The sequence below is a fragment of the Sus scrofa genome, chromosome 18 (genome assembly GCF_000003025.6).
Source record: "Sus scrofa isolate TJ Tabasco breed Duroc chromosome 18, Sscrofa11.1, whole genome shotgun sequence".
Lineage (NCBI taxonomy): Eukaryota > Metazoa > Chordata > Mammalia > Artiodactyla > Suidae > Sus > Sus scrofa.
In genome coordinates this window covers 3,097,215-3,111,346 of record NC_010460.4, presented here as the reverse complement: position 1 = coordinate 3,111,346, position 14,132 = coordinate 3,097,215, and the positions used below count along the sequence as shown (strand labels likewise).

The 14,132-nt window shown below is 52.6% G+C and overlaps 1 protein-coding gene across 3 annotated transcripts in view; it reads right to left on the bottom strand.

Annotated features, from left to right (window-relative positions):
- The window catches only part of PAXIP1 (PAX interacting protein 1), a 44,387-nt gene continuing 30,362 nt past the window's right edge, over positions 108-14,132 (bottom strand). Inside the window, exons 10-21 of one of the 3 annotated variants that reach the window (XR_002340250.1) lie at positions 13,410-13,547; positions 12,696-12,817; positions 11,876-12,060; positions 11,051-11,094; positions 9,706-9,776; positions 8,445-8,547; positions 7,750-7,918; positions 2,693-2,810; positions 1,338-1,472; positions 1,174-1,249; positions 1,028-1,088; positions 108-565 (exon numbers count right to left, since the gene is read on the bottom strand). Coding sequence is in view for 2 of the 3 variants with exons in the window: in XM_021078627.1 (XP_020934286.1) it covers positions 550-565; positions 1,028-1,088; positions 1,174-1,249; positions 1,338-1,472; positions 2,710-2,810; positions 7,750-7,918; positions 8,445-8,547; positions 9,706-9,776; positions 11,051-11,094; positions 11,876-12,060; positions 12,696-12,817; positions 13,410-13,547 (1,221 nt within the window). In the remaining variant the exon portion in view is untranslated. Of the gene's footprint in view, positions 566-1,027; positions 1,089-1,173; positions 1,250-1,337; positions 1,473-2,692; positions 2,811-6,833; positions 7,606-7,749; positions 7,919-8,444; positions 8,548-9,705; positions 9,777-11,050; positions 11,095-11,875; positions 12,061-12,695; positions 12,818-13,409; positions 13,548-14,132 lie in introns of those variants that run through there. The other 2 variants (XM_021078627.1, XM_021078628.1) reach the window with 2 other exon arrangements.

Sequence of the window (14,132 nt, the reverse complement as noted above, 5' to 3'; positions counted from 1 at the left end):
CTAGAAAATACTTTGCCTTGAAATTACTTAAAATGTGATCCAATTTGATTCAAATCATAGAAATCATACAAAAATTGTGTAGGAACAAAGGCTCACTCAGTGCTAAGTAAAGTTCAAAAGTACATTTATTTTTCAAAACTGGGCAAGATATCAATATAAAAGAAACAAGTATAAGAAATAAAAATAAAAGTACAAAACATCTCAAATCTTTAACATCCATAATTTAGAGAGAGCAAGATCTCTATGTACACCATCTTATTCGCAGCTGAAATTCCGTTAACAGTGTTGTGAAAACATTTAAAAACCTGACAAGGGAATCATAAAACCTAATGTGGGCTTTTAAAATCCTATAATACAAAACATAATTTATGTTTTTCTCGGAATAAAATTACACATCTCAATGAGATGCAGCATATTTACTATTTGTCTTCCTGCTTTAAAATGCTCGTCCCAGAAGAAAGCAGCTGGAAAACAAGGACGTCTGAAGGGAGCAGCGGCCGCCGACGCCTCCAGACCACGGGCTGGGCTCCGGTCACCTGTGCAGGTGCCTCAGTGAAATTTATATGTGGGCACGTTGAGGACAACTTCTAGACACCGTGTACACTGCAGCCCCCCCCACGCCCCAGTGCTGAAAGGCTGCCATCCCTGAAGGCCTGAGTGCCCACCCCATGTCTCCAAGGGCAGCCCCGGCCCTGCCACGCTCCCACCTCCCGGGTGGAGGTTCTCAGCTACTTTCAGGGACCCCCCCCCCACAAGTGGCCCAAACCAACCTAGGACTCTGCCTTCTGAAAGACACAGGGAACCGGCGCCGAGCCACCAACACGAAAGGCGAGGAAGACCCGGAGGGGGGCCAGAGCACACACCGCCTCAGACCAAAGGCTTCCAGCAGGGGACCAGGGAGAGGTCAACGGGGCTTCCGCTGCATCCCTAACCGCAACACCTTCCCCGCGTGCAGAGACCCGGGCGCGCCCGCTCCGGCGAGTGCAGGGGGAGGGTCTGCGCAGCAGACCTGCTTCGAAAAGGATATGATTCATAGTCCAGCGTCTGTGTGAGCACTCCAGTTAGAACAAACTCTGCATTGTGAACATCTGCAAAGAACGCAAACACAACCCGTGATGCGCGCCCGCCTGGGCGTGGGCACCCACTACCACCGAAGGAGGGCAGCAACGGTACCTATTCCTCGGGCAAAATACTCTCGACACAAGTGGAGGTCATTCTCACAGGATATCAAAATTATTTCTGACAAACTCTAAGGGAAGAAAACGGGCATCGGTTACGAAAGAACGAGCGTCATACACGACGACGATGACTCAACAGCGCACTTCACTCCTGTTCACCTTGTTTTGCTTGTGTTCCATGAGTTTCCGGAAAGACGGCTGTTTGGACAGCACTTTCCCCCCTGCGCACTCCACAATCGCTTTCATGGTCGAGAGGCTCGGGCAAATTCCAGGAGTGATGTAAAAATATTTCGCCTAAAAATAAAATGAAGGTATGTGCACCATGCTTTGCAAATTAAATTTTTAGAGTACATAATTTCTCCAATTCTACCCTGAGATTTGGCAAAATGTCTCATGTCACGAAGCTACAAACCTGAAGGGGGCCTGGAGGAGTCCAGGTACGTAAATTTGGCAATTACTTAAGCATTCCCATCCTTGGGTATGACCTCGGATTGTTAAAAGCAGCCAGAACTTACATTCCTAGAAGACCTGACCTTCTCTGCGGTAGAGGAGTAAGAACGGGTCCCACAGTCTGCATACTGTTCTGAGCTGTGAAGCTTCTGCATCTTTGTAGAGCAGGAAATGATTTGATGTCTAAGATTTAATTTTCTAACATCCTTGCTCAGGAGTTCCCGTCGTGGCACAGTGGTTCACGAATCCGACTAGGAACCATGAGGTGGCGGGTTCGATCCCTGGCCTGCTCAGTGGGTTAAGGATCCGGCGTTGCTGTGAGCTGTGGCGTAGGTTGCAGTTGCGGCTAGAATCCCGCGTTGCTGTGGCTGTGGTGCGGCCGGCGGCTACAGCTCCGATTGGACCTCTAGCCTGGGAACCTCCATACACCGCAGGAGCGACCCTAGAAAAAAGCAAAAAGACAAACAAAAATGCACATCCTTGCTCGTAAGTGTACCTACCCCAAAACACTATTTTGTCTGAAATTCCTCATAAAAGAAAAAGGAAAAATGAGACCATTTTAGGTAAAATACTCTTAACCCACTGTTGCAAATCGTCCGATTCCTAGGTTGGCTCCTTAAGAATACAGCAGAACACTGAGTACCCTTTATTAATTAGCAACGGTTAGAACAATTTGAAAACCTTCTTGTATCTATCTTATCAAATATTTGAATATTGTAGCCCAGAATTATTAGGCACAACTCAATTCATATTTTTCCAAGATATTCCCCATTCTCCAGTTGAATGTACACTTAATGAGAAAAGTATTAAGTAACATAAGTTGTTTTAAGCAGAAACATCAACTGTCTCTTACCAAGTAAATATCCAGAAACACACTGACATGTTTGTACTGCCTGGGTCTTTCTGACGCACACATCTAGGCTGTTCCGCCCGGCACCGAGCCTTTCAGATACAGGCGGGAGCAGGGCTCTGGAGGCACCGACGGCCCAGGCGGGAGACGCCCGGGCGCACGGGCCGCGAGGCGGCAGCGAGGAGAAGCCAGCGTCCCACCCCGTCCCTGTCACCTGGAGCATCGCGGTACCTTGAAGAGCGGAGCCAGGTGCGCCCTCCTCAAGGACTCTTCCAGACTGAAGGAGAAGAGCACCTCGGCCTCGGCGTCGCGCAGCAGGTAGTTCTGCTCGTCTGCAAGAGAGCGGCACGCGCTCGGCACCGTGCACGCGCCCGGGAGGAGCGCGGGCGAGCGGCTCCGGGCCCGGCGGGCAGGCGCCTGTCCCTCGCGGCTCCCGCTCCCCTGCGGCCCCTCGGCCTGCAAGTCTCAGCTGCTCCCGCCCGCTCCCCTGCCCTCCCTCCGCACCCATCCGCTGTAAGCCGACGCTCCGAGCCCACGGAGCCAGCCAAGAGCCACAGGCTGAAGATGGTCACCGCGTCCCGGGTGTCCAGGTAAAGGACCTCAGGGCTCAGACTTGACTCAATTAGCCGCGAGTCAGTTAACACTTAAAATTTACCAGAAACGCCTTCCTTTTAAGTATGTCACCACGTATAGCAATTTTAAATTACCAAATTTTGAGGGTTTCTTTTTTTTTTTTTTGGTCTACTTAAGGCTGCACCTGCGGCATATGGAGGTTCCCAGGCTAGGGGTTGAATTGGAGCTACAGCTGCCAGCCTACACCACAGTCACAGCAACACCAGATCCTTAACCCACTGAGTGAGGCCAGGAATTGAACCTGTGTCCTCATGGATGCTAGTCGGGTTCGTTAACCACTGAGCCAAGATGGGAACTCCGTTTCCGATCATTTTTAAGGGAGATGTTTACTTTGTCAAAAGTTAAAACTCACAAAATGTTTTGCTCTTATGAATACATTTCTTGTTCTGAAAAGTATTTCTTCATCTCATCATAATAACCAGACAGTGTAACACAGCTCACAGTGGGGAGCTGGGGGCTCAACCAGATGCCACACGCTGGAGGACTTAGGGGCACCACCTCCTGTTTCGGTTGTATGCCCTTCTTTTATTCATAGCCGCATCTGCAGCATGTGGGAGATCCTGGGCCAGGGCTTGAACCCGCGCCACAGCAGTGACAGCACTGGGTCCTTTACCTGCTGAGCCACCAGGGAACTCCATGCTCTTCTTTAAAAATGCAAAAATTGGAGTTCCTGTCACGGTGGGGCAGAAACAATCTGGCTAGGAACCATGAGGTTGCAGGTTGGATCCCTGGCCTTGCTCAGTGGGTTAAGGATCCGGTGTTGCCAGGAGCTGTGCTCTAGGTCATACACATGGCTCAGATCTGGTGTAGGCTGTAGCTGTAGCTCTGATTTGACCCCTAGCCTGGGAACCTCCAGATGCCACAAGCATGTCCCTAAAAAGCAAAGAACAGAACAAAACAAAAAACCAAAAATGCAAAAACCATTCTTATAGCTCAAGGACCAGAGTTCACTGACTTGGGAGCAAGAGTGACAGTCACGAAAGAGATGCTACAAGTTGTTCAGTAACTGCTAGAAAACACAATCAGCCAGGCTGCAGATAAGTCAGGTTGTACTGTTTCGGATGGAAGAAGGTAAGAATGCCTAAAAACTGGAGAAAAAATAATGAATTTAAAAATGAACAAAAGTACTGTCCTGTGAGAGAGGTGGTAATTCTGTGCAAGAAATTTGTATTTCAGACGTTAAGGTTCAAATATGCCTTCTGAAGACCAGTGAGGGTCACCAAGATGCAGTTCATACTGACCCTGAGAGGAGGACACTGAAAAGCAACAGTAACTAAATCGACCCTGTTCCAGGTGAGAGGCTGACTTTCTAAAAAGGGCAGCAGGTACCGCAACTCGGCAGGAGTCCACCTGAACACGAACCTTCCCCAGGAGCACAGAGGACGTGCGGGTCCAGCCTGTGATGATCTACAAAGCCGGCCTGTCACACTGGGTCAATACAAAATCCAAAAACATGGCTGCCCACTTCTCGGACAATGGCCGGGCCCAGAGTGGGGAGCTGAAGCCCAGGCAGGCAGAGAGGCTGCTGTGACCAGGGGGCGGGGCGGGGGGGTAGCGGGGCAGGGACAGGGGTGGAGGCTGACCCACAATGACCGGGGAGCAGAGGCTACACAATGGGACAGTCTGAATTTTTAACAAGTGGACACCCACACACACAGCTCAATCTAGACACAGACCTCGGAGTTCCTGTCGTGGCTCAGTGGAAACGAATCTGACTAGTAACCATGAGGAGACAGGTTCGATCCCTGGCCTTGCTCAGTGGGTTAGGGATCTGGTGATGCCATGAGCCCTGGTGTTGGCTGCGGATGCAGCTTGGATCTTGAGTTGCTACAGGCTGGCAGCTGTAGCTCTGATTCGACCCCTAGCCTGGGCACCTCCATATTCTGCAGGTGTGGCCCTAAAAATGCAAAAAAAAAAAAAAAAAAAAAAAAAAAAAGACCTTGCAACCTTTACAAAAATTAACTCAAAATGGATTAGAGATCTCTAAAACAGAAAACTGAAACTCTCAGACGGTACCCGGAGAAAACCAGCAATGACTTTCTAGACACAAAGCCAAAGGCATGGCCCAGACAGACGGATGGCCTGGAGTTGGTGAAAATCGAACCCTTCTCTCTGTGAGAGACGACGTCAAGAGAAAGAGAAGACAAGCCACACACTGGGACACGATGTCTGTAAAAGCCGTACCTGATAAAGGTTTGTTATCCAAACATACAAAGAACTGTTAATAAGGAAACCCAATTTAAAAAGGGGCAAAAGATCTGGACAGACCACAGAAGATGTGCAGACAGCAGTGAACACAGAAGGATGCTTAACATGGTATGTCACCAGGAAAATGCCAGTTAAAACGAAAATGAGATACCACCGCACGACTCCCAACGTGCTGGCAAGGGTGTGGTGCCCCCGGCGCACTGCTGCTGGGAAAGCCAGCTGCCGGACGGCTCCACAAGACAGCCTGACGGCTCCTGACATAACCAATACGCTCTCACCGTGGGGCCGCGATCACACTGCTTGGCGTGTAGCCAAAGGGGCTGGAAACTTATATCCACACACAAGCTGCGAGCAGAGTGCGGCTTTATTTACAATTGGCAAAACCAGGCAGCAAGGAAGACGTCAGCTGCGGTAGGGGAGTGGATCAGTAAACAGAGGTGCGGCCAGACGATGGAACCATACTTGGTGCTCAAAAGAATGAGCGATGAAGCCACAAAAGACAGAGGAAACGTCAAGGCAAGCTGCTAAGATAGAGACGCCAACTTGAAAGCAGCCTCCCGTGAGCCTCCATCTACACGCCAAAATGGAAAAGGCAATCATGATAAACTGCAAAGTTCTCTTAAGAAACCCTGAAATTTGAGGGATCAAATACAAATTGTCTATTTTTGAATATTAAATGGTTAGAGTATGAACCACCCTGTAACCCTCAGACAGCAACACAGCAAACATTATTAAAGAAAGTCAACTAAAATGTACCATCAATATAGATTTTTCAACAGGTAAAAAATGTTTTCACAAACTGGTAAGCTTGATAAATTTCAATTAAAGAAGAGACTTCTGGAGTTCCTGTCGCGGCTCAGTGGTTAACGAATCCATCTTGGGACCATGAGGTTGTGGGTTCGATCCCTGGCCTCGCTCAGTGGGTTAAGGATCTGGTGTTGCCACGAGCGGTGGTGTAGATTGCAGATGAGGCTCGGATCCTGCGTTGCTGTAGCTGTGGCGTAGACCGGCGGTGGCTGCAGCTTTGATTAGACTCCTAGCCTGGGAACCTCCATATGCCACGGGAGCGGCCCTAGAAAAGCAAAAAAAAAAAAAAAAAAGACTTCTTTCTGAATTTTCTTAGTTATACAAAATCGAGAGCCTATATATGTATACACACATAGTTTATAGTAACTGTTTCTACATTTTTCTTCTGCCTGCTGCACTGTTAGGTTTTATATTTCATTAATATCTTTTAAGAACACAGTAATTTCTAAAATCTCAATTGACAAGGACTTTTCTAAAGACCGTAATACGGCTGGTCCTCATTATCCGTGGGTTTCGTATTCATGCCCACCTGCTACCATTTATCTGAAACGCATACCCAGTTAGTTTCTGCTGCCAGGGCCAGTGACCAGGTGACAGTTTCACCACGAGCCCTTCATGGAACAGGAGTCAACTGTACTGCTGCAGCTACAGATTTTATTTTATTTTTTTCATATTATTGACTTTAATATTTTCATGTTAATGATTTATTCTTAGGTTTTACTAGCTTAGATACAGAATCATGTAATTTCAAGTTTGGTTATAGCTTTGCTGTAAGTAGTGTCTTTACTTTTCTGAACCTTAATTTCTCATCTATAAAACTTGCCGTGAACTTATTAACCCTCAAGGCTGAATTATGTTTAACTACCAGTGGCCAAGGAAAGGACATGCTATGAAATGTTTCACTACTGACCTAACCAGGACTTGCCCCCTAAGGAACCAGGAAGGTCAGGTGAGTGAGTCAGAAGGATGTGGTGCCCATGGGGACCAGGAGTGTCCCTGATGGCCTCTTGGGTCCCTGACCACGCGTCTTGCCTTATCCTTTGGCGGTGGAATCATTCTGGTCCGGGGCGGCGGGCAGTGAGGGGCAGAGGTGAGAACGGGGGAGAAGACCACAGCGCCCCAGGGCAGACTGCGGCCAGAGACACGCGTGTGCGTCTGCCTTGATTAGCAGAGGCGGGACGTCGGTACTCCGGCCACGCAACGCGGGACCAAGGAAGCAGGTGCCCGTGCCCTCCGGATGGGACACGGAGACCGAAAGCAACAAACGATGGAAAGGGCAGTGGAGCTCCAGCCAGACAAGTGGGGGCGAGGGTTACAGGCTGGGTGGCTTCAAGGACGGCATCGCTGCTGCTCGGGCACGACGCCTCCACAGGGAAGGAAGTCCCATGGGGTCAGAGTCATGCTGCACTTTGCAGCAAAAAGGCGCTAAAAGCACTCAGGTTTTTCCAAATGAGTCCCCGCAGCTTTCTTGCGACGTCCCTGCCAAAAGGACCCCACCCAACGCTCAGCCAGCCTGCCGGACCGCGGGTGCGACCTCACTCGACAGCCAGCGCTGGGGACAAGGCGCAGGGCCCAGGACTCAGTGGACGGGAGCACGTCTGCGAGTGCCAACGGTAAGCTCACCAATGAACTTCTGACACTTGAAACACTCCTCCAGCCACTCGGGGGTCACGATGTGCTTCACCACGGAGATGGCCGTCAGGAACTTGACCGTGCGCGTCACCTTGCTGGCGATGAGGTGGGTGCACTTCTGCGCAGACTCGGCGACCTCCCCTCCAAGGATGTAGAGCTTCTGGAGGCCGGGACCACAGGTCAGAGGTGAGAGCTCGGCGTACCGAGCACAGCCTGACTGTCTACAGAGCTCAGCCCGCACACACGGGGCAACTGGACCAAGAACCCGATCTTACAATGTCTGTGTTTGGAATCAAGGCCATACAAATCGAGATGCGAACAGGAGCCCTACCGGACCCCAAGGAGACACCGCCCCCACCCCCCCAGAACAAGTAAAATGTCCCGAGACCAAGGCACGCATCGCATGATGACAAGCAAATATGCCCAGACTTTCTAAGTGGAAATGAGTGCTAATGAGGCTCATTAAGACAGTTCTCTAGGAGCTCCCTGGTGGCCTAGAGGTTAAGGACTTGGCACTGCGGTGGTGCGGTTTTGATCCCTGGCCTGGGAACTTTTGCATGCCTCAAGGATGGAAAAAAATACTGTAAGCAATTCCTCATTAAAGGTTAGTTTAGTAAAAGTGCTGGCAGAACAAACAGAAGGGAACATCCCTAAAAATCCTTATGCAAAATAGAACAGAATTTTACCTTAGTATACTGTTGAACTTGAAGAGGCTCAAATCCAGTGAAAAGCACGAAGGGGGTCAATTCCGGTGTTAGCTTCTTGGTGGGAGGTGGTACATCTTCAATTCTATAAAGACACATGAGGGTGATTTTATTACTTACTTAAAGCTCTTTGGCGTGCCTGTTGTGGTGCAGTGGGTTAAGGATTTGGCATTTGCTAGCCCAGGTTGCAGCCCTGGCTCAGATGTGATCTGTGGCCCTGGGAACTTCCACTCACCACAGGGGTGGAGCTGAAAAACGGCTCCTTAGCAAATGAGGGCGTTTGATGGCTTCAGGTGTGTGCTTTCCTTTCCTCACAGGGAGAAGGCAGTGAGTTTCCTCTTCTTTCCACCACTGACACAGAGGTGGCCCAGGGGCGGCAGCCACTGCCTTTCCACTTCGTCCCCGTCCCCTGCCTTCTCCCCAACACTGAGCCTGGTGCCCGCCGTCCCTCTCCTCCTGCACCAGGAGGCTCGGCTCGGCTCCAGCCCTGCGCTTTCCACCTGCCCCGCCCCGCCCACCCCGGGAGGCACCAGAACGAAGCTGCTGGACTCAAGCACACATTGCAAGTTAAATTTCTCAGTCTTTTACATTTCGCTAATTTTTTCCAAATTTTGTTTTTAGCTTATATTTGGAACAATCTATTCAATTTTTTAAAAGGTAATTTGTGGCATTTTAACGACAGTCATAAAAACATACAATCATATAACTAGGCTTTCATAAGTCCACTAACTCTAGGCAGTGTGGGCATGCGGAGTGGGAGGTGACCGCCCCGCGTGCACACCCTGGGAACAGGGGGGTCTCCTCTAACGAGCCGTGAGCTCGTCTCAGAGGTGAGGCTGGTCAGGTCTGCACACCACGCCCACCCCCTCGGGGTCAGGGGTCAGGAGAGCCTCCCCGGAGCTCTGGAGGACACCTGGGTGCTAGTTCCCCATCCTGTCCCGTCCTCTCAACAGCAGCTCATGGTTTACACACTGAAGGTTCTGGTACAGTTTTGGTTACAGAAAGAAAAACACGGAGTCCTCCTGTGGTGCAGGCTGATCCCTGGCAGGTGCAGCCACAAAGAGAAAAAAGGAAAGCCAGTGGCTTTCCCATCCTCCAGCAACAAAAGCCTTGTCATAATCAAGCTGAGGTACAATCAGCACATCCTGTTTGACATGAAAGTTTCAGAAGCTTTCCCACTTGCCCCATTTCCTGAAACCTGTAAAAGACCACCAACCACACAAAGGGAAGGGATTCTTCCTACCTGGCTCTTTTGGAAGAAGGCTGGATATTCGTTACTTCGTTCTGCTTCGGCTTGGGAGGTAGTCTGACACCCTGCAATGAAAGGCATCGCGTCACTCCACCTCCCAAGGCATCCAGCAGCTTCGAACAGGTTTACACACGCCCCCCAAGCGCCCCACACAGGCAGCACCTCAGAACGGGCACCGCCTGGGAAGCCAGGCGGACTCTGGCCAGACGCCCGCCAAGGTGACGTTCCGGCCCTGCTCTGTATTCACCTGACCCCACGGTTCTGTAAACTGTCTCCCTCCCTCTCTGCCTCCGCTGGCCTCACAGACTCAGCTCTCGACCTTGAACTTTTCACAACACTTTTTTGGGGGTGGGATGGGGGGAGGAACTGCCCCCGCAGCATCTGGAGTTCCCAGGCCAGGGACTGGATCTGAGCCACGGCTGTGGCAAGGCCAGGTCCTTAACGCACCGCACCACACGGGAACGCCCTCAGCACACTCTCCACTCCGCATATTTTGTCTCGTGTCCCAATTTAGAAAACATACTCATTGCACTTATACCCCTAAAAGTAAGACTGTTCTTAGAATAAAACGTCACCTGGACAACCAGGTCACAGTGCCATGGAGGCCAAGGCACAGTGTTAAGGGCCACTCTGGTTCCAGGTGCGCTGCCCAAGTTCCTGGAACCAGCCAGAGGGGGGCGGTGAGGTGTGTCCCCAGAGGTCTCCCGACAGCCAGCCTCTCCGCACAGCTGCTACCCCCCTACCCAGCCCTGCCTGCTCACATCTTAAACGAACACACCTGACTTGGGTTCCACCCGCTGAAGCCACTCGCTCTCAACCTGGGCTGAGAACGGAGAAGGCCTCGCACCACAAAGGCAGCCCTTCCTCCCTTACTCTGCGACAGAGCACAGCTGGCACTCACGGCCAGAGCGACCCCTTCTGAACGTATCCCGTGGGAGATGTCAGCCAAGGTGCTGCAACCACCCCCGCCCGGGACCGGAGGGCACAGCCGCCCCCCATGAGGTCAGGGCCTCCTGTCGAGTGCGCTTCAGGTCCAGGGGCTGTAGTGCACGCAGGTCCCGGCTCCTGCCTCTCTAACCCTACGCAAACACGGCCTCTGCCTTCACCCCCCATCCTTTAAGCACTCGCACAGCTTTCTGAAGCAAATAACGTCCCTAACATGGATAAACACGAAGAGCCGACATCAATGGAAAGGAAGAAAGAAAAGACACAGGGTCTAGTACCCAAGACAGGTGAGAAGACAACACATGACGGCTCTATCACAAATTCCCAATACAATTTTTATGATATAATATGATACAATATAATGATATAAAGTAAGGTTATTAACTTGACATACCATCAACAGCTCTGCTGACACCTTTAAGGGAACTCTCCAAGCATCTAGAGAGAGAAACAGGTTAGTTTTCGCATCTACTGTGTAAACAGAGAACTCTTGAGAGAAGAGCCTTTTTGGGAGCAGGCAACCCTAGACGCACAGGGGGCCGGGCTGATATCATTTCTAGGACTAGCCTGGCCAGACAGGAGCTGTCTGGCCGGAGGTGCAGCAGAAGCACCTGCACCTGCCTGCTGTCCCGCCAGCCAATTCGGGGACCACGCTGTCTGGCCTCCGAGAAACCACCGTGACAAGGCGGTCGGGGATGGGCCCGAGCCCGGGGCGAAGTCCACGGGGGGAGAACCAGTCTGTGCAACCGCTTTAGAGTTGAAGTTGGACCCTGAAGTGCGTCACAGGGACGCCCGAAGGTGATGCAACAGTGAAGGAGAACTCTGTCGTGACTAAAGCCACTCAGACTGGAACTCACGGGGCTTCTGAACGGAAGAGAGTATTAAAACAGAGTCGGAAGGGCCATTTTCTGGAGTGGTGGTCAGTTCAGTAAACGTAAAATAAAACCCTGCAGGACGTGCAGCTGACAGTGGGAGGGAGGAGCAGGTCCCGGCGGCCACATGGCACAGCAGGGGACGCTTTCGTGAGCCGGCTGGAGAGACAAGACTCCAAGAGGCTTCTGCACACTCCTTCCACCTCTAAGAGTCCATTAAAAAAAAGGGACAAACTCAACAAAAACTGGGCAGAGTGCCAAGGAAGAAGGGGTGGAGAGGAAGCGGGAAGAGGGGGAGACCCGAGCCGAGGCCGGCAGTGAGCCCGCACGGGGGGGCCAGCCCTCACCCAGGAGGTTGAGAACCAAGTGTGGAGTCGGAGCAAAGGGGTCCTGCAGGTTGAAGGCTGTGTAGCGCCCACACTGGATCTGCCGCAGCGCCTCGAAGTTCCCCAGAAGGATGTCTCCCAGCCACTGGGCGTTCACGCACGGGATCCTCCACTCTTTGGCTTTTTCATACTTTAAACCCGTTGGTCTTTTTTTTTTTTTTTTGGAAGAGACGAGACAGTGTTGGAGTTAGCCTGGGTTCAGATTTATATTCGTTTTCAACAAAAGCCCATAAACGTCTTCTCACACTAGAAATGGCAGACCTGGGAGTTCCTGTCGTGGCTCCGTGGTAATGAGCCTGACTGGTGTCCACGAGGACACGAGTTCGATCCCTGTCCTCGCTCAGTGGGTCAAGGATCCGGCGTTGCCGTGAGCTGTGGGGTAGGTCGCAGATGCAGCGCGGGTCTGGCGTTGCTGTGGTGTAGACCGGCAGCTGCAGCTCTGACAGCGACCCCTCGCCTGGGAACCTCCATATGCCGCGGGTGTGGCCCTAAAAAGCCATGGGGGGGGGGGGAGGCAGAGCTGACAGTAATCCCTGGCTGCTAATTACGTGCCCACCCAAGACTTGCGTGGGTCCTGAGTCCTGCTGTGACCTCACTGCTGGTTCCGGGGTAAGCTGAATTTCTTGAATTCATCTGATTTTAAACTGCATAGGTGTTTCCCCTGGCACCAGCAGGAATGCCACTGCCATCCTTTTAACGGACTTGATTTTCCTGCTCAAACTTCTACCACAAAACCACGACAAACTGAGAGCTGCGGCGGCAACACCCGCGGCGCACTCACTCTTTGCAGATGAGGACCGTGTTGCTGCGGCAGAGGTAGCCCGTGTACTTGGCACCTGCCAGGTAGGCCATCAGCTTCAGGTCGTCCCTGTCGCTGTCGACGAAGCCAGTCACAGAGATAATCTAGGACGAGAGCAAGTCCGGTCAGATGCGCACGCCGCCTCACAGACGGAGACGGGTCTCCCCTCCTCGCCGGCAGCACGCGAGGCATCGGGTGATAGCGCTCCGCACAGCGTCAGAGCCAGAAGTGTCAGTGCCACGCGGAACACACACAGCCGCCGAGGGCAAGGGAAGCAAGCACGCCAACCCCGGGAGAACCTTTCGGGTGTGTGGTAAAGTGACACTGTTCAGATCCTTTAAAACGAAGGTATTTTAGTAAATGCATAAGTATCAGTGCTTCCTTCTGACCCCGATTTTGAGCTCAGCTGAGGGGGAACCTACAGTGACGACAACGTCCCCTCCACCGTGGCCACTTGTGGTGCCAGACACTTGATTTGTTTTAGGACTTTCAGGCTTAGGAGACTCGACCGAACATCTGTTCTGTGCAGGAAGCAGTGACAGTCCCAGGAGGGCAGAAGGAAGAGAGATGCCTGCTCGGCTGGGCCCCGGCCAGTGGGCCCCTCGCAGCCCACAGAAGACACGGCCTCGGCCGCCAAAGGGGGTGGGCTGCCCGCGACACCAGCCGGAGGACCCCAACGGGCGGGGAGCGCCTTACGTGCTGGGAGCAGGGCTTCCCGCCGGGCGGGAAGGCCACGGGGAAGTGCAGGGCGCGGTGGGGCGGCACCAGCCGCTTCTTCTTCAGGACGGCGTTCAGCCAGTGCGCCGTGACGCACCTCTTCCTCTCCTTTATCGCCTGCAGACAGAACAGCGCGGCCTGTCGTCTGGGTTTGCGACTGCAGGCAGGTTAAGGACAAACCTGGGAGGCTGTGCAGCCTCCCACCACTCCACCGGAAGCCCTAACCACGAGGAGTTTCAGGCGTGGAGCACTCGATTCGCGAAAGGAACCCACTCCGAAGTCTAACAGGTGAGTCTTGGACAACCCGAAAAGGCCACCATCCACACCAGGACGCGAGCCCGCCCTGGGGAAGGAGAGGACACGTGCGGCCACCGGAGAGCAAACGCCCCACGAGAACACAGGGGCCCCAGAGCCACGTCATGAGAAACCCCACCTGCCCACCTAAGGTGAAGCCGAGGCAAACCCCTCCCGAGGAGCTGCGCACTTTTAACTGCAAAGGGGAAAGCAGGCAAAGGCGACGGCCAGGGCCCTCTATCCCATCACGCCAACCCTGCTCGTCCACGGGAGAGGCAGCGGACCTGCGGGCAGGAGGGGAGGCCACGCCGGGCGGAGGGCTCAGGCTCTGCAGGCGGACGGCAGCTCGGAGGGCCCGACCGGGTCGGGACACCCCTCGTCTGTTCCGTGTGGCCGTGGCCGAGCGGG